General features: G+C 31.2%; 1 protein-coding gene across 3 annotated transcripts; it reads left to right on the top strand.

Annotated features, from left to right (window-relative positions):
- Positions 1-10849: 10849 nt before the first annotated feature.
- Positions 10850-19597, top strand: LOC108459570 (AT-hook motif nuclear-localized protein 1-like). 3 transcript variants are annotated; one of them, XR_008281493.1, is made up of 7 exons: positions 10850-10988; positions 13001-13158; positions 13737-13943; positions 14161-14228; positions 14387-14509; positions 17185-17416; positions 19223-19597. XR_008281493.1 is itself a non-coding variant. In XM_017758957.2 (7 exons), exons 3-7 carry the CDS (start codon positions 13751-13753, stop codon positions 19310-19312), a joined length of 633 nt encoding a protein of 210 aa, XP_017614446.1. In that variant the 5' UTR covers positions 10850-10988; positions 13001-13158; positions 13737-13750; the 3' UTR covers positions 19313-19597. The 3 variants fall into 3 exon arrangements, 2 of the variants coding, with proteins under 2 accessions (XP_017614446.1, XP_017614447.1); XM_017758957.2 differs by having other exon boundaries at positions 17185-17343; XM_017758958.2 differs by lacking the exon at positions 13001-13158 and having other exon boundaries at positions 17185-17343.
- Positions 19598-21044: the final 1447 nt, after the last annotated feature.

Genomic DNA, 21044 nt, shown 5'->3' on the forward strand with positions numbered 1-21044 from the left:
AAATAAATTTTTCAAAACGACGATTTTGGTCTGCGAAAATAGAAAACCAATTCGGGAGTCAGTTACGTACGAGGAAGTATTAGCACCCTCGACACGCCTAAAATTGGTACTTGATTGATTATTTAGTGTCTTAATGTCGAAAATTAAAGATTTGGACAGAGTTTAAAACGTGATCCTCCTTTTATTGGCATTTAAAACATTTAGGTAAGTTAAATGTGTATTAAAGACCATCTCACCTCAAGGTAAAACATTACATCCAGTACGTTAAGACACATCATTTTTAACCCTCAATTGTGAGCTTGCCTTTAAAACGTGCGTTTTATCCTTAAGAGGACATTCAAATATTCAAAACAAATAAAGAAAGCGAAACCCAGTACGTTAGGGTACGATTTTTCGAATTCTTTAAATACCGAACATTGCCTTTATTTTGAAATTTTTTGAGAGTGAACTGGTAAGAGGATATTCGAATATTCAAGACAAACAAAGAAAGTGAAACCCAGTACATTAGGGCACGATTCTTCGAATTCTTTAAATACCGAACATTGCCTTTATTTTGAAAATTTTTGAGAGAAGATCAATGGATAAATGAATTAAGGACATAGATTTTTTTAAAAATGATGATATAGACAACATGAAAATAATAATATGAGAATAATGCTAGCCATATATAAATAATAAAAAATAATAATTGTAACACCCCCTACCCGTATCCATTGCCAGAATAGGGTACGAGGCATTACCGGAGTTTACTGAACATTTCAGATAATTCTGAGTCATTTATTATTCAGATTTTTAAAATAATCATAACGTCTCTCTATTGGGCCCTTGAAGCCCCAAACATACACTAGAAACCAAATGGAATTAAATTGAGATTATAAAAAAAAATTCGCAAAATCTTAAATTTTATTTTCATCTAAGTACTTACCATTTCAATGCTTCTTGTAATTAAACATATTACCATTCAATCAATAGCTTGTCCTTTGTCTAAGTGTCAAGCCACATCATTGTTAGTATACTTGCATATATTTCATATAAATTCAACATTGATATACTTATTTTCTCGACATGTCACATTTGAGTTTAATAATTGTCTTTACTTACATAATTTCCTTGTATCAACGTATCAAAGATAATCATATATGTACATGTCATGAAACATATTAATTCTATTACCGTTTCTTTATAAGTATATATCAATCGTTTCATTATATCAATATTTCATGTTTCATCATTTCCATATATTTTAAGTATATTTATTCCGTAAAGTTTATATCAAGCTTAACATAAATTATATTCCATGTACTTATTCTTATTTTGTTTATCTATCTTCATAATTATTTCATACAACTATTTTGTACATATATTTCCATATGACCAGTTCTTGTAAACATTTCACACAACCATTTCATGTAACCATTCGTCATCTAATACGTATTACCTGAATATCAATCGTTCAATAGATATCATAGCGTCTCCCATCCACGGTCTTATTTATCTTTGACATGATGCCATAGTGTCTTTCAACTATGGTCTTACTCATTTTCTGTCATGTTGCCATGGTATCTTTCAACCATGGTCTTATTCTTTTCATGTCACGTTGCCATGTTATCTTTTAACCATGGTCTTATTCATTTCCCGTCATGTTGCCATGGTATCTTTCAACCATGGTCTTATTCGTTTCATATCATGTTGCCATGGTATCTTTCAACCATGGTCTTACACATTTCATATCAGGTTGCCATGGTATCTTTCAACCATGGTCTTACACATTTCATATCAGAGAGCACACTCCCGCGAACCTCATCCTTACAGTGGGATTACCGGTCAAAGCTAAATCCGTGTAATATAAACTCATAGAGTATTGTCGGGATTACCGGTCAAAGCTAAATCCAGCAACGACAATTACTCTAATGAGCTTGGATCTGAATTACCAGTCCAGGCTAAATTCAGACCCTAATTCGGATTACCCGTCCGAGCTAAATCTATTTTACACATATTCTTCGGGAGGGCGATATCAAGATAGGATCACCCGTCCGGGCTAGATCCTTTTTACTGTCAATTCCTTTTTAGAGATCCATCGAATTTTCCTTTTATTCAACCGGGATTTCTTCCCATTTTATCAAATATATCAATGTTTCATTAATTTTCATACAATGAACACTCAAATCATATTCACATCAATAACATACAATCTCAAGCATTTTAGAATATAATTCAAGTTACACGAACTTACCTCATTGCTTGTTTGTGTTTATAATTTCATTAATCGATATCTTTTCTTTTCCACGATCAAGTCTCATATTTGAGTCGTCTGGATCTTTATAAATAAATTTGATCATCATTTTCATTCATTTCATATTCTAATGCATTTAATTAATGCTCTAGGAAAAGTTACCATTTTGCCCCTAAACTTTTAATTAATGATGTTTTCATCCTTAGGGGCAGGAAAATAAAATTCTTGCAATTTAATCCTTATTTCCAGCTATTATTCTCATACATATTGATAACAATCCATGAATTCTATAAAATATCAGAATTTTTCCATAATTTCAACACTTTTCAATTTAATCCCTAAAACATGTTTTCCCCCTATCTTGAACTAAATTAATAATTTCATTCAATTTTGTAATTTAAATAATAAAATTAATCCATTTCATACAATTTGGTCATTTTTGAAATTTTTACAAAATTACCCATAAAGTTTTACTTTTATTCAATTTAGTCCTTAAGCCTAAAACATGCAAATTAGTCATGCTTGCTGAATATTCATATATATTTTCCTCCTCCTCTTCTCCATTCCACATCCTTAAATTTATATAATATGTTTATAAGTAACATTATCAATAATTTCACTATTTACTTATATGTATATTCAAAGCTGTCCATTTGAGTCATAGTCACTAAATTATTTATTTCTTGAGTTACAGAAGTCCAAATTAAGATATGTAAATTTTATCTGAAACTAGACTCACATATCTTCCTACCATAAAATTTTAAGAATTTTTGGTTTATCCAATTAGTACAGTTTATTCATTAAAGTCACCCCTGTTCTGCTGTCTGATAGTTCTGACCCTTCTTCACTAAAAATTAATTATCTCCTTGTAAAGAATTCAAATGATGTTCTAGTTTGTTTCTAATAAAACTAGACTCATTCAGGATTCTATACATATAAATTTAAGACCCTAATTATTTTTATTCATTTTTTTATGAATTTTCAAAGTCTGAATAGGGGAACCCGAATTCATTCTAACCTTGTCTCACAAAATTCATTATATCTCAAAATTTACAAATCCATTACTTACACTGTTTCTTCTATGAGAACCTAGACTCAATAAGCTTTAATTCCATATTTTTTTAATCTTCTAATTCAATTTCTACAATTTATGGTTATTTTTCAAAGTTAGAATACTGCTGCTGTCTAGAACTGTTTTAGTGCAAGATATTAATTACCATGTTAATAACACCCTTATTTTCTTTCTCTACACTATTTCTCTTCACTTTCTCTTATTTTCTCTTCATTAACATATCAAGAACATAGGACCATATGTAAGGAAACTCTACATTAACATCAATCCCAAGCTTTTTCAATAATATCAAACTTAAAAATATATTGAAATCATGATGTTCTTACCTCGTTCTATTGATTCCAACCTTCATCTTGATTTTCTCTCTCCATCAGCCTCCATTTCTTGAATCCAACTTGATATTTTAACTTCCCATAGCCTCCTTAACATTTTTCTCTCTTGGTAGCTAAGGAAATTCTTTTGATTTTTGGGTGAAAATGGTGAATTTTTGGTAGAAGAACCAAATTGTAAAGAAAAGAAAGTTTCTTTCTTCCTTTTCTCTTCATACGTTGGGTGAATGGGAAAAAGATGATGATTCTTCATCTTTCTTTCCTTATATATACTAAATAAAATAATAATAAAATAATAAAATATTATTTAAAAATTAAATTAAAATATTAATAAACTATTATTTATTTATTTAATCTAAAATATCTCCAACATCATCATTGCTTTCTAGATTTCTCTCTCTTCCAATTGACCATTTTGCCCTTTATTATCTTTTAAAATTCCATCCTTGAGTCATCATTTAATTTGGTAAAATTGCAATTTAGTCCCTCATAGTTCTTCACCTATTCAATTTGGTCCTAATTCATCCATTTTCCTTAGTTTCTAGATCATTCCACTCTTAAAATATTTACACTATTGGTCCTTCAACTTTTTCATATTTACACTTTAACCCCTCAAATTTTGAGTATTTACTCTTGTGCAACAAAACTTTTCTCACTTTTACAATTTAGTCCTTTCTTGAATTAATATATCATAATATACTTCTCAATTTTGACATAACTCAAAATTTCCCTTTTTGTCACTTTATTTCCTTATTTTACTATATCAAGGATAATATCTTACTGTAAAAGTTTTAGGTATTACAATAATAATAGTAATTAATAGAAATAATTAATAAAACAACAGTAATAATAAATACAATAATGTAATAAACATTTTGCTAATAGTATTAATAATAATATTAAAAACATGATGATAATAACAAAAATATGTTGACGATAACATTAAATATGGGGATAATAGTAAAAAAAAATTGGAATAACAATGTTAAATTAGTAATAGTGAGAAATAGTAAATAATAATAATTTGATATAAAATGGTAACCGATAATAAACAATGGTAGAAAAAATAATATAATAAGTTATGTATAATAGAAATTAATATTTAAAATAATTAACTTCGCTTAAAATATATATATATATATATATTTACATAATAAATATATAATAATAAATAAATAATATAATAATATGAAACATAACTCAAATTAATTAAATTAATAGAAAATAATAAAAACAAATATAAAAATAATGAGAATAAAGCTCAAATTAATTAATTTAACAGTAAAATAACAAAAATAAAAAGGGTCAAATTGAATTAAAATGAAAACTTTGAGGCCAAATCGAAAGGAAATAAAATCAGAGGTAAATTCCTCTCTTTTCCCTTCTTTCGTTTGTGTAAAGAAAAATGTGAACGCCAAAGTAAACAAAATTGAATAATATAAAAAGTTACCTTAAAAATCTGATTTGTATTCTCTTTGATTTCGTATGTGTATTCTCTAAAAAATTCCTCCCCTTACAATGGTTTTTCCATGGCTTTTATAGTCAAATTTTACAACTTATAACAAGTAGGGTGATGGAGTTAGTAGGGGTGATGGAGGTAGTGGATGGTTTAGTAGGGTGTGGGGGTGATGGAGGTAGTGGATGGTTTAGTAGGGTGATGGAGTTAGTAGTCGGTTTAATGGAGTGTTTAATTTGGGCTGATTTGATTGGGCTCGGGCAGAAATTGAGCTCAACAATAATAATTTAAAAATATTTGCACCAAAAAGTAATATAAAAATATATTATTTTAAATTCCAAAAACATGATATTTTCATATATTAATATTTGATGACATAACCAATAACCTAAAAGTTTAAACCTTATAGATTTTGGCTTCCTTAAAAATCAAATAATTACTCTTTTATTATATATAGTTAATTTATTAAAAACTAATTAAAGCATTTATAAAAATATTTTTTATATTTTAATGAAATCATGTTTAAATTGGGCAAATTACCAATAAAAGCCTTTTTTTTTTAAATTTACCGAAATGGGCCAGGTCAGAAATTATTTACCGGAATGGGCCAGTTTTTACAAAACGCGTCCACGTCAGCACGTTGTCAGGAGAAAAAGCAGGAAAACGCTTCCTCAAGGAAGCGCTTTGCCTACGTGGACAGAAAACGCTTCCTTGAGGGCGCGCTTTCTGTCCACGTAGCCAAAACGCTTCCTTGAGGAAGCGTTTTCCCCGTGTTTTTATTAGGGTTTTCTTCAATTAGAGTTAGGGTTTTATGAATTTTGGGTTTTAAATTTTAGGGTTTTAAGGAAAAAATTAAATAAATTAGGGTTTAGTGTTTGTTAATTAAATTAATTACTAATTTTAAAAAATTAGATTATGGTTTAGTGTTTATGGTTTTTAAGGAAAAAATCAAATAAATTAGGGTTTAGGGTTACTTGAGTAAATTAATTATAAATTTAAAAAAAAAATTAGATTAGGATTTTAGGGTTTAGGGTTTTAGGGTATTTAAGAAAAAGAATCAAATAAATTAGGGTTTGGGGTTTAGGGTAACTTAATTAAATTATTTGTTAATCTAAAAAAGCTTCTACGTGGACGCTCTTTTGCTACAGTAGTCTCTAATAAAATAAATTTGAGAAGACGTGTCTACATAAATAGTGTCAAAAACGCTTCAAGCAGGATGCATTGTCAGCAAAATTACCAAAAGAAGCTCCCACGTGGACGCTCTTTTGCTACAGTAGTATCTGAAAAAATAATTTTGAGAAGATGTGTCTGTGCAAATAGTGTAAAAAAGGCTTCAAGCAGGATGCATTGTCAGCAAAAGTACTGAAAGAAGCTTCCACGTGGACACTATTTTGCTACAGTAGTCTTTAAAAAAATAATTTTGAGAAGACGTGTCTGCGCAAATAGTGGTAAAAACGCTTCAAGTAGGATGCATTTTTAGCAAAATTACTGGAAGAAGCTCCCACGTGGATGCTCTTTTGCTACAGTGGTCTCTGAAAAAATAATTTTGAGAAGACGTGTCTGCATAAATAGTATCAAAAACGCTTCAAGCAGGATGTATTTTCAGCAAAAGTACTGAAAAAAGCTCCCACGTGGACGCTCTTTTGCTACAGTGGTTTCTGAAATAACTTGGGCTATAAATGAGCCAAATTTTGTTCTCAGGTTGCATAACTTACAACAAAAAAAAAATAGAGAGGCTAAGAAGGATAAAAATTAAAGATGAGTGAACGCATTAGTGCTGTTATTTACTATGATGGTGAGGTTCGTCACACCGAGAACGATGTTGTTTTTTTTGGGAGAATACAATACGACTGGTTTTTAAACAGAACATAGATTTGACAGAACTTCGTAAAAGGATTAGGCATAAAATATTCGAAACGATGCCAATGAAATTGTTGTCTATTAGGTATCGATTTTGTGCTTCTATCGATCCAGTAACATATGACTCGTTTGACATCAAAGGTGCTCGTAGCTTGGAGGCAATGGTGCAGACTCATCTTGCTAGTGGAGCACCATATATTGAGTTATATGTACAATTTGAATCGCTAAATGATACATTTGCGGCTGGTGTTCGAGAGGAATACACGACCCCTGCCCGACACTCCGTTAGTGGGTTACATAACACGGAACCGCCGGTTTTTGGTAGTGGTATAGAATACACAACCCCTGCACGACACTCTGTTAGTGGATGAGACATGCACCTAGATGGGTCGATGTTTAATGCTGGAAATACATACTGGGGAACAACATCAACTTATAGTGCTTGGCAATCTACATCTAATTGGGGATGTTATGAAACGCCCAGAAGAAGGGATGATGTACTCCCCATGACGTCCACCGGTGAGGGGACCTCATACGTCGCAGATGATGGTGGGTTAGATGATGAGTCCGATGTGGATCCACCTCGAGAGCCCGGCCGTGATGGTACAGAAGTTGTATTATTTTCTGAACCGGAGCCTATTCCAACTGAACCTGAAGATGTTGAAGGGGGTTCAGATGAAAAAGAAGATCCACGATTCAGGGCATACTCGCCTCCAGCCCACATGCATAATGTTGATCTATCTGGAGATGATGCATTGGAGTTTCCAGATCTACCACACAGAACGCATGATCATACAAGTTCGTTATTAGATTCGAGTGAATTTGAAGTTGGTAAGGAGTTTTCCAATAATGATAGTTTTCTTGGTACATTAAAACAACATAGCATCAATAACGGTGTTAACTACCACGTGGTTAAATCTAAATCCAATAAGTTTGTGGCGAAGTGTGCAGTGCAAGACGGAAGTTGTTTATGGAAAATCTACGCCTCGTTGAGGAAAAGGACAAGGTTATGGGAGATAAAAAAGTATAAAGGTCCACATACATGTGCTGCAAGTACAGTATTTAAGGTTTTTGAATAATACTGTTATTATGTAATGTTAAATTATTTAACGTACTTCGTTGACAGGTATTTCACATGATCATCCCAAGATGGATTCAGCTATGTTAGATAACTTAATACTACCCACGGTGAAGGTAGATCCTAGAACTTCAGTGCCAGTCTTAATTGCCAATATTCGTAACCAAATGGGGTACACTCCCTCTTACCGAAAGGCTTGGATAGCTAAGCAGAAGGCTTTGGAGAAGATGCATAGTGGGTGGGACGCTTCATATAATAAAATATGGTAGTGGTGTCAAGTGCTAGAGAGATACATCCCAGGTTGCATAACAGACCTTCAAACAGAACCTGCATACTACAACGACCGATTGCTCCGTGGATGCCAAGTATTTAAGCATCTTTTCTGGAGCTTTAAGCAATGCCGAGACGCATTTGCATATTGTAAGCCATTGGTACAAATTGGCGATACATTTATGTACGGTAGATATACCCATCGGCTATTGCTAGCTGTGGCACAGGATGGCAGTGGGAGAATCCTTCCAATTGCGTTTGCAATAACACCAGGGGAGTCAGTTGATGACTGGGATTTCTTTCTTTCTAGGCTAAGGAGGCATGTTTGCCCCCAACCTAATATCTGTGTCATATCAGATCAGGGCACCAGAATACTAGCCACAATTGCGCGACAGGAAGCATGTGGCATTGAAACTATATAAAAATGATGGAAATATTAATTAAATAAAAAATACTAAATACTAAATACTAAATACGAATCCACTATTTTATTATGTATGTATATATATATATTTTTAATACTTACTTGTGCTTCCGACCGTTGCTCTAATAGAAGCCGTATATCTTCAAGACAGGTAGGTAATCGAACATAACTTGCCGAATGGTTTCACCTAATTAAATAAATTTTTAGCATACGATTATATTTTAAATCTACGTAATAATTGTAAAATCTAATATAAAATTTACCTCGTTATGAGTGGGAATGCATATGGGTGGTCCACTCGAGGACGTAAAAATGGAAAGCGAAACTGTGCCCATGATTGCAGTAGTGATAGGCAACCTTTGATTTTCGCTTTATTCGGTCGCGTAGCCCCGCACATCTCCCGGTACAGTGTTGCCAACACGGCAAACCCCCAACTAAATTCACCAGCTGCTCTAAAATCAACGAGTTTCAGCAGCCATCTCAGATGTACAAGGTTTCGTGACAAGTCCAGCATCAGATAACCTCCAATTATCTGAAGAATGTATGCTCGAGCATAACGAATTTTTTCTAGTTTGGTAGAATCATTATCCAGCTCCAGAAATGTGTCTCGTAACCAGCCCATCTCGATCCAACCTCCGTTAATATTATCCGGAATAGCACCCAAAAGCTCGTAGCATACCGTTCCCCAATCAGCAGAATGAACGGGCCCAGTGACTGCGTCCCCGTCCACCGACAATCCTAATTGCAAATGCACGTATTCCAAAGTGATAGTGCATTCTCCACATGGAAGATGAAATGCGTGCGTCTCGGGTCTCCACCTTTCTATCAACGCACTAATAAGTTTCGGGTCCAACTTGCACCCCTGGCCTATCATCGCCACGTGCCAAAAACCCGCTTCCCTTAGGTAATCCTCTATCAACGGTGATGGAGGACCAGTCATGTTACGAATATAGCATTGCAATATCCGATCTACAGACTTTTATAAGAAATAATAAAATAAAAATTATTTAAATTTGCATAAATGACAGAAATCTTAAATAATATTTAAATATTAAATTTAACACTTACCATTTGCATTTGTTCGACGGATATGTGTTTATCATCAAGCGAATTAATTCTCCGGCCATTACTAACACGATCAAATTTTTTTTATTTTAAAAAATAAATTTAGAAAAAATAAAATTAGAGCTTTTTTGAAAAAATTAACGAAAGTTTTGAGAGGAATTTAAGAGAAATTTGAGAGATTTGAGAGAAATTGAGAGAATATTGAAAGATTGAAGATTGAAAGGATTTAAGTGTGAAAAAAATGAAAAGGGTGAGGGGTTTTATAGTTTTTTTTTGGACCGTTGGGGGGTTATCAACGGTCAAAAAAGTAGCCGTTGCTACTGTTCAAACACGGGGAAAACGCTTCCTCAAGGAAGCACTTTGCCTACGTGGACAGAAAGCGTGCCCTCAAGGAAACGTTTTCTGTCCACGTAGGCAAAGCGCTTCCTTGAGGAAGCGTTTTCCTGCTTTTTCCCCTGACAACGCGCTGACGTGGACGCGTTTTGTAAAAACTAGCCCATTCCGGTAAATAATTTCTGACCTGGCCCATTTCGGTAAATTTAAAAAAAAAGGGACTTTTATTGGTAATTTACCCGTTTAAATTAATATTATCTATATCGAATTAAAATAATTGTGAGGAGATGTAAAATTGGTTGACTTATTTTATATTTTAATATATATATTTAAAAAAATATTTTCTTTAAATCATTTAAACTTATTCAATTTCAAAAAGTTTGGAGAGTTTTTTTGTGTCAAATTCTTGGCTAAGGTTCATTTTGAACTTTTGTGTGGCATAATTAGTTATTGGATAAATTATTAAAATGATGAATTTTGTTTTTTTATATTACATTTTAATTACTTACGTTAACATGTTGTAATATTAAAAATTTAAGATAATTTAGGTTAAAAGAACATAAAAAAAATTAAATTACTCAAAACAAAAAAAAAATCAATTATATAATTTAACTTAAAATTTTCATTTAAAATAATAAATTAACTTGTGACTCGTGTTTACCATAATATCCTTAATGGTAATTAATACTTAATAAAAGTGTTTAGCCTTAGTTTTTTATTAATGGCGTGCATAAGAGTAGTTTATTTAAGCGTAAATATATTCCTGGTACAACTGGGGCAAAAAGAGCAAGAAAAACAAAAATCTTTTCTGCTCAGTTAAAATGAAGGATTCCAGTCTGAATCTCCCATTTTTCTCTGCATTTTTACGGTAATTCACTTCGAAATAAATATATTAGTTTTTCTTTTAAAATGCCAGCTTGAATTCTCATTGAAACTGTTAGTCAGGAATTACGTTTTTTTTTTTTTTTAATCTTAGGTTTTCTTTTCTCTTTGAATTTCGATCATTTGTGCTAATATAACGAAGAAAGATGCTGCTGAATTGCTTTTAAATGCCTACCAACTTTGTGGCAAAAGTTACTTAAAAGAAAAATAATAGTTAAAAATTGGGCACTATTAATTTACTTTTCTTCAAACCTATTATTTGAAGAAGAATACTTCTTATGAACTTGTAAATTCCATTGAATGTTTAAAAAAAAAAAGAAAAAGAAAAAGCTGCTTGCAAGCTTTGTGTGTGTGTGTGTGTGTAGTTTTACTATTACTTTTCTGCACAACCTTTATCTCTATAATTCGCAGTCATGGAACCCAAAGTCATAAATTTTGGACATATGAATGGTTATATAAGTATATTGGAGGGCAATAGATTCTGATTATAGTGAGCTTGCTGTCAATTACAAAAGCAGGTAGAAACCTATTTTCACAATTGAATGTGCATTTCTATAAAGAAAATTATATAGTATATTGTTATTTTAGTTATCTTCTACCCATTTGTTAGAAATACTGATTATGTTTGGTTAAAATCCACATATTTTCTTTTGGCACAAAAGGATGCCAAGGCCTAGGAGGAACTAGGAAAGGGGAATTTGTAAATGCCAGGGATCGAACTTCTGACTTACTGAGTCCATCTCCTAAAGGATGTTGGTGAACCATTTAGACTAAGCCCTAAGTTCTCTAATTGAATATTTTCAATTCAGAATGTGAGTGTTCTCTGATAGTATCTTCATTACTTCTTCATGACTACGATAGGCAAATAGGTAATTATGGTGACATTTGTACCGCAATGTGTGTAATTGTCTTATTTATTGTAGTGATAATTGTGTAGCTATAGACAAGGGGAAAAATGAACTAAGTGCAGTTCCTATTCATAACTTCTAATTTGAATTATCATGAAATGGGAAATTTTATTCCTATAGTCCTACAAAATTATCCTGGTGGATTACTTCAAGGTATGAACACAGCTGGGACTTGGATTTAATCAACCGTTCTTCCGACCTCATCATTTTTTGATTATTTCTAGCTATTTAAAGATATTTTCAATTGGGGATACAATTAAAATGACAGTTCAGTGGAATTTGGGATATCAGAAACTCAAACTAAAATGCTTCTCCTTTTGTAGTGAAATTGAAGCATTTTATGGAGTAAATAGTGAGAGACTAGAAAAGAAATTTAAACATTTTGTGCCATTATTCAAATGCATTTTTGTGCTTCTATATGCATGCACATGTGGACACATGGTAGTGGTGATGCTGATGGTGTTGGTGTCGGGGGGGAGGGGGCAGCAAAGCAAAAATGATGAAGTTAACATATGGACATTTGGGGTGAAAATGTTAAAAGATGGTTTGGATGGAGGATTATTTGATACATTTTGAAGGGAAGAAGAGCATAGTACATGGTATTATGTAACTAGGAAGGACTGAATTTCTCAATACCTTTTAGAGAATCCGGGATGGAGTGAATGGAAAGGATTCATGTTAGGTTGAGCTTAGTTGAGTTGATTTGGTTAGTAATGTTAAATTATGCCAGTTTACTTTTGTGAAGTTTTGTCTCTGTCCCTTGACTCTATTTAACAATGTCCAATAGGACTCCTGACATCAAAATTTAGAAAATTGATAGTGAAGTCCTAATTCCAAGGTAAAATTTGCAGGAAAAGAACATCCATCTGCGTAAACAGTACTAAATAGTTTTGTATCTTGCCCTTCCATTTCTTTTCTTGTTGTGTAGGTTAATATATTTTTTAATCATTTTATTTTTCTTCCAATATTGGAAGGTATCAGAATATTTATCACTACGTATGCAGAGATATAAGTCGCAATTGCAGATTTTGTTTACCATTAAGATGTCTGATTGGCACTGACTCATTTGCTAACATTTTACCTAATTTAGGTGACACTGTAATTACTCAACTTGTCCACGTTGAGCAATATGAATGGTGGAAAGTTTGCACATTGATTTGTAATGCCTTTCTTGACACTGATTGGACGAATAGTTGTTTTTGCTAACTATAAAGCACCTGAATCCAAAACGTAACGGATATGGGGCTGGTAAAGAATTCTCCCTTTTAAACCTTTTATCTCAATATGTTACCATATATTTGCTGTTGCTGAGTTATTATGTCTTCCGTAAACATGTTCAAGTTTTATTTCTATGATTATTTTCAGTTTATCGAATTTAAAATGAATAAAGTTGATGCAGAAAAAAAAACATTAAGACATTTTCCAATTGAAAAATTCAAGATAGATTACATGCTTATCTTGACATTATAGGTAAGATATGCTTAATAAGTCCTTTTGTATTTTAAATAATGAGACATATCAGAAACAGAAATTTCTAATTTCACTGTCTTATACATCAGTAGATGTTCAATAAAAATGCAATCTGGAATGTTACTGGTTTTTCGGAAACAAGCATTGCCAGATATGCCATTTCTGTATGTCTGACTGTAGTGGTGCTATTGGATACGCCCACCTATAAGTACATTCACAAGTATTTTAACCTAAAAGAATCAGGTGTTTAAGATATTCTCTGGTTTTCTTTATTGGTAAATGTGATAACTTTTTTGTCTTCTGTTTGTTCTTTCTTTTCTTTTCTCTTAACCATATAGTTTATCTGTGTATTACAGAAGCATAGATTTTTATGGAGGATAGGGAGAGTATGTTGGCTGCACTTTTTGGCATGGATGAGGACCAAAGGGAAAAGGAGCAAGAGAGGTTGATTGCTAGGAAAAGGAAGAGAAAGGGAATCCCGAGGAAACTTGTTCTTTGTAATGAAAAGTTATCAACCTCTGAATCTTTCCATCGCAGCCCCACTGAATACTTTTCAAATGAAGGTAAATTAGATTCTGGCTTAGACTAAGCATATTTATTTAGATAAGGATTAACATGAACCACTACAAATTTAATCCATTTCTTGGTGAGACTATACTAAGAAAATAAAAAGATTCAGATGTTAGAATTACTGGCATACATATTGTTAATTTTGACTTTTTAAGTTACGATTAACATGGTCTAATTGTTATTTTCACACATGGATTATCATATTTGCAGAGTGTTTCGATCTGAACAAAATTGGGGGAGATTTTGTTCCTTGTTCATTGATTGTCTGTTCTGGGGAGGTAAGTCATGTATAAGGCTACTTTACTTTTAACGCTATCATATTAAGAAATTTTTTTAATTTTTTTACTTATTAAGATTTATGGTAATTTTGTATGTAATTTTCTATTAGATCAAGGTTATTTACGAAAATGATGACGACAATTTTTTATGCTTGCAGGACATAATCTCAAAAATAACTTCATTTGTTGAGAGTTGTTCTTGTAACTGTTACATTGCTTCTGCTGCCGGATGTGTTGCTTGTGCTAGCATTCTTGAATGTGGTACAGCTTCTACACATGAGGTGAGATCTCAAATCATACCATTTCACTGTAGATTCTCGTACTAATACTGTATTTATGCATTTGAGTTTATGCACATTAACAACTAATTTCTTTCGCCAAGGTCTTTCATCAAGTGCTTTATATTTTTCTTATGTGATACTGTAGTTGTCTTCTTTTATGTGTATCACTAGTTAGTGGTAAGTGGAGGTGTAAATGAATGAATTCCGGCCAAGTAAATATTTTGTTTGTGTATTTATTGTTTGATTGAATTAATCAATAGGCTTTCCTTGGCGATAAGTTTCAATTATGTTATTGTTTTAAACTTAAGATAATTGGATGGTGATTTGTGTCTATGCTAGTCTATTGAGGCAAAGTATTAGATTGATGCCGGTTTGGATTACTTGCAGGATTTCAATAATTTTCTTGCTAACTAGTTAGTCTCCCCCACCCCAAAAAAAAAAAAAAAAGAGTTGCTCACCAACTTGGTTTTGCTGTTCTACCCCCATCTTGTTTTACTCGCTTCACCATAACCAAAAGTTTTGTATGTTTAAAACTATTTTCCTATAATTTTTCAACCTTTTCTTTTTCCCTTGCTCTCTATTTTTAATTTGACTGGTATTTCAATACAAATTTCTGTTACTTTTTTTCTTCCTCTTATTTAATTTAATTTTTCTCTCTTTTCGATGCTATGCATCATCTAAGGAAGGTGCATTGAGTCTAAATTTGCAGCTGCCCACTCCTTTTGGGCTGGGTGATTGACCATCAAGCCTAAAGCCCTACGGTTAGTGCACGTGTATTTGGGGTTCCCATGCCAGTTGTAATGTTCGTTTGGTACAATTGTTGGGCCATACATTTTAGGAAACCTATCTATCGCTGATAAAGCAGGATTCAATTTCAGTTCTTTGGTAAGCCACCAAAGAATTTAGGAACTAAGCTCACTGGCACCTTCCCATCTAGTTTAATATTGATGAGGGCTAATTAGAAACCATCAACTAGTCTTGATTGGATTTTGTGGTTCAGATATTGTAACATTTGTAATGTTTCTACACTGTTTTAACTCCATCTTTTGCTTGATTTCATGACAGGGCATGTAGTATGTTAGGCATTACAAAGTTCTATTTTTTCTCTCTTATAGGGAAACACCTGCATATAAGAATTCATAGATGCTCTTTAGTCATATTGAATGGGGAGAGAGAAAGGAAAACCTAACATTGTAATAGGGAGGGGTAGAAAGAATAATGTAAGGAATGTAGCCTAGATTCGAAACACTTGATTTCAAATTTATGCTGTTATTAAAGTAGTATTCATGGTGAGTTTTTTTTTTTTTTTTTTAAAGTGAGGTATTTTATTTTAAACTGTTCATAAGTGTGTTTATTTGGTGCCACTAGCCTGGCTAAGGGTAACCCTAATACTAAGCACATTAAGGCATTTTTAAGGGTTTAATAGGGTATTATTTGAACTATCTTCTTGTGTGAGTCATATCTGGCATTTTGTTTTCTGTCTCTTTGTGATATTTATGTAATAATTTTTTGTTTAAACAAGCCCTAAAAATGAGCTATGTTTCACTACAAGTTTTGTGCATTTAATTGCTTTTGAGAATGTTGCCTATTCACTTCAAAATCCTTGCACATTTTGAATTGTTTTTCGCGACTGCAGCTTCTTACATTTTTATATGCCATGATGAAGGCAACACTATTTAAAACCAATATTAGAAATATTTCAAAATTTCTTCTTTCTACTGAAGCCAATTATATCTAGCTGACAAATGGAGTAAAGAAAAAAAATTTAATGTATCCGGGAAGGGTGTGAGAAGAAATTATAGAAAGTGATATTTGTCAATCGAGTTACCGTTTGTTTACTATAGGCGTTCTGTTGGCCTGCCTTATTTTATGGTGCTTAGACCATGCTTCTAGCAGAGCATTTTGTGATAAAATGTTGTATCTTTATGTTTGCAAGTGTTCTTGATATAACAAGTGATTGGCTAGCACATTGGATTATCTTATTTTTAACGAGTACCCAGGATTTCTTTTTATCATGATGCACTTGTAATACTCCTTTAGACTAGTCAGCCAGAACAATGCAGTTGACTTGCAGTGGCATAGCATTAAACTTGAGACATGAGAAATTGCTTGTCTTTCTTGGTCTGGAAAGAGCTAAGTTGTGTGTATTTTTTTGCTGATAACTAGTTCAGGATCCACTTGTCATATGTCATTTTCTCCAGTAAATGATACAATGCAATGGCTTCTACCAGTATTAATACTAATGCTTCTCGCTAACAAACATAATGTAACTGCACATTAGTTGGCAGTGGTATTTAAGTAGGCCTTTATTCTTGCACTTCATCTTTGTCTTTCTTACTCTTCATGGGAAAATGTTTTAATTTAACTGTTTCCTCTTTTTTTTTTTTTTTTCCTTTTCCTTTTCATAGACCAAATTACTTCCTATTATTTTCATGGCCTTTTTTGAACTAATGTTACAGATTATGAGAGAAATGATAGATATGATTCCACTTCTTTATTTATTTTTTTCAGTTCTGTTTTAATCTTTATCATCTTCTAGACTTGCTTACACAATCTTTGTTGGAGATAGCGAGGCTTCTAAATTCTCATACCCACAGTTTTGCTTTATCCCTCAAAGCACCGTGTCGCTTATCTGATGACTTCTGGCGCTGACAATTTCTTCATTTCCCTTGCAGGGATCATATGAAATAGTATCCCTGACAGGGCATGTCTCCATGCCCTTAAACCTTGGTCGCAGTAATGGTTATGGAATTCTGATCACTTTGGCATCCAAAAATGATTCTGTGTTCGGGGGCTATGTTTCTGGCCCTTTGATAGCAAAAACTAATGTTCAAGTAAGGACTTGATTTCCCTGTCGGTTTATTATATCAGCCGTAGGAAATTCAGTCTTGTGTGAATAAATTTAAGGTATAGTGATAAATTTAGAATTCAATGTTTATATCTTTTTGTTAAATTGGCTATTTATTATTATTTTTAGCTAAATTAGGCCATCAACCTTTTAAAAAGAGTCAAAATTTAACCAACTTTTTAAAAAGAGTTAAATTGCTGTTTTTTAATAGATTTATATACTAAAAGGTTAAATTTTTAAACATGACAACCTGCATGATAATCTACTTGTACTTTATATTATTTTTTTTTGAACTTTTATGAACTTTATATATATGTATTGGACATTTAGACTTTTTAATTGTTGGGCATACGAGATAAATGGTGTCATATCAACATAAAATACGCGTGGACTTTCATATGGGTTGTCATACCAACATGGTAAAAAATTAATGTTTAATCAACTTTTCTATTAAAGTGAAGTGATTTGACTCTTTCTTTAAAGGTTAATGGTTAAATTTAGTTAAAAAAAGAATAAGGGCTAAATTGACAAAATTTATAAATGTTGCCTAAGTTTAAGTAGATCTTAGATTATTGGTAAAAAAATCTCTCTGATCCATTCCAATTTCGATATTGAGCAAATTGGTTACTTTAAAAAATATAGTAATTTAATCTTTGACAATTTCAAAATTGAGCATACAAGGACAACTAATCACATGATTAATGTTTTTAGTCAAATTTCACATAGTTTTGATTGCTATAATAATAAATTTAGCTCTAAAAGTTTACTCATTTTGTATATCTTATATGTTCTTGAAGCTAAATTTTTTTATATATTCTTTTAAAATTTTTATATTTTTAAAAATTTTATACAATTTTTCAGATAATTTTTTAGATTAGGATCAAATTGACTAAATATGCAAGTATTTAGAGCTTAGTTTTATTATATCAATTAAATTTATGTACATTTGACTGAAAACATTAACTGTCTTGATTAGTTGTCTTTAGTTGCTCATTTTTTAAATAGGTGGAGATTAAATTGCTTCAATTTTTTTTTTGAGAAGGATTAATTTGGTTAATATAGAAATTTAGTAACATTATTGTAGTTTAAGCATAACAGAAGGAAAAAAGAAAATCCTCTTTATTTAGTGAAGCATTATATGGGTTGTCCAATATGAGCTTTTATTACGTCCAAAGAGAAATTTTGTTCCCTTCAGAGGAAATTTTAGGTTCCATTTGGTTTACATTTTTTTAGAAAATGGAAAATATTGAAAAAGAGCGTATAGCTAAAAATTTTAAAAATGATTTTTAGAAAATGAAAATATGTGACAATTAAAAAACAATGAAAAAATTCATTGTTTTCACTAAAAATATTTTGTAAAATTGAAAAAAAGTTTTAAATAGTAAATTTGTTACCCTAGTTCAAATTCATATAAATGTAAGAATATTATTTATTTTATTTCTATTATTAAAATACCTTCAATCCTAAATCCTTAATATAATTTTGTACAAATGTGAACATAGACGATTGCTGTAAAGTTGGAGTGAAGTCTTGATTGTTGAGAAGTATTAATGATGAAAGTGTAATACATAATCTAAGTTTTATATATATATATATATATATTTGAATAATCTCATTATACATTCTGATTATATCTACTCTTTTTTGACATAATGCCTAGAACTATTTATAGTCCTTCCTCAATCTATAAATAGGAGGATAATATATTTTAGCGTACTTAAACCTACATCCTCTTGTATTGACAATAATACTTATATCAATTGAACTAAGACTCAATTGGCTAATCTGGGTTATACTTATAAAAGTTGTTGGAATTACTATATTAAACATTTAGTTATTAACAATTTGTATTGAATGTTTTCCAGATTGTGCTGTGGAGGTTTACTAGTCCTTCTGCAAGGGAAGCTTCTACGTCCGGTGCAGAATCTCCGGCGACCAAAATGGAGGTTTCTTAAAACTTATAGCCCTAAGGATATATTAAGTTAAATTTGTTGTTTCTGGTGGGGGTTATAATCCTTCACTTCTCTGACTCTTTCAAGCTTGATGATAAAACGTAAACATGGTTTTTAGAAACTTAGCTTCATTTTGGATCGTTGCGAATAAATTTAACTTTGGATTTGGCACTCTTAATTTGGATTGTCCCTAAGCAGCCTGGGTTTTGCTTTTTGTTGAATGGTATTTTGTTTAGGGGGTTTATATTTGATACTGTGTCAAATCAATCCTATATATAGTTGGATAAATGTCTTTCATCTACCATTTCTGATTTCGGATTTCCCCCTATCTTGTCTAGATTTTCTCATGTTTTGTTTGGAAATTTGGGGAGTAATTTGAATCTTGAACCGGATTGGACCAGATCAATCAATTACACCGGGAATCGATTGGTATGTTAGCATGAATAAAAGGGTTGTTAGCATGAATAAAAGGGTTGAATCAATTGAACTGTAAACCAAATCTTGTTTCTTAAAAGCATAAATGTTAGAACTGGATCGAATCAAATCGATCAATTGGTTCAAGAATCGATTGGTCCGTTAGTTTGGACAAATGGGTTGAACTGGTTACATTGTGAACCACTTTGAATTGGGATAAAAAATCGATTTGAGTTGAGGGTTGAATTAGATTTTATAAGTTTTATTTTTAATAATTTTTAATAATGTATTTAAACTCAAAATATTAAAATTGAATTATTAAATAATTAATATTATGCAATTTATGGAATATATAAACTCAAAGTCTTATATTATAATATATAAAAAAATGTGGAGAGAATTTACTTGTAGTGATGTAAAATTAAAGTAACTTTGCACCCTTTCATATATTTTATAAAATTAAAGTAGTTTACCGAGTAAAAAGTACATAAACATAAATTTTAGTAAAATTATAGGACTAGATGTGAAGTATTTTATTTTCACAATCTTTATTTTCACATGTAGTCGTGGTCGTTATTATGTTTTACTGAGTTAGTGTCACCCTCAATCGGGTCACCAACTCATTTAGAAAAATTATAGAAATGTCTTTTCGTAATTAAAATAAGTTATATTATTTGATGGTATTTTAATCTTTTTATTTTAATAAAATAAATAAAAATATGCATATGGTGAAATTTGAACCCGTGTAAATTGGATTGAGAAAATATTTAATTTACTACTAAACTAAAAATTTTATTTAATATACTTTATAAAGAATTGTAATACATTTAGTATTATTAATATGATGTATTTATGTGTTTAAATTTTGTTTAACTCACAATTTAATTTTTATTTTAATATTGTACATATTTCATGTGCTATTATGATTAATTAGTTTCAAACCTTACGGCTTATTATTTATTGTGTGTTATTTTTAAACACACATATGTGTTTTAAATCTATAGTTTCCATACTCATATGCATGTGATAAATTTCTAGTTATTATTATTATTATTATTATTATTATTATTATTATTATTATTATGTCATGCTATTGTTATTTTGGTATTACCAAATATTCACATATAATTAAAAAAATATTATGATATATAGAATATAAAATTTAAATATTTTTAAATAATTAATATAAATTATTTGTAAATTTTAATTTATAGTTAATATAAATGAGGGTAAATTTATATTTATTTTTAGATTTTTATTTTTAAATATATGTTGAGATGATATGTCACGTCAACACACTTGTCTACATGGATGTCACATA

This window comes from Gossypium arboreum, chromosome 4 (assembly GCF_025698485.1).
Source record: "Gossypium arboreum isolate Shixiya-1 chromosome 4, ASM2569848v2, whole genome shotgun sequence".
Taxonomy (NCBI): domain Eukaryota; kingdom Viridiplantae; phylum Streptophyta; class Magnoliopsida; order Malvales; family Malvaceae; genus Gossypium; species Gossypium arboreum.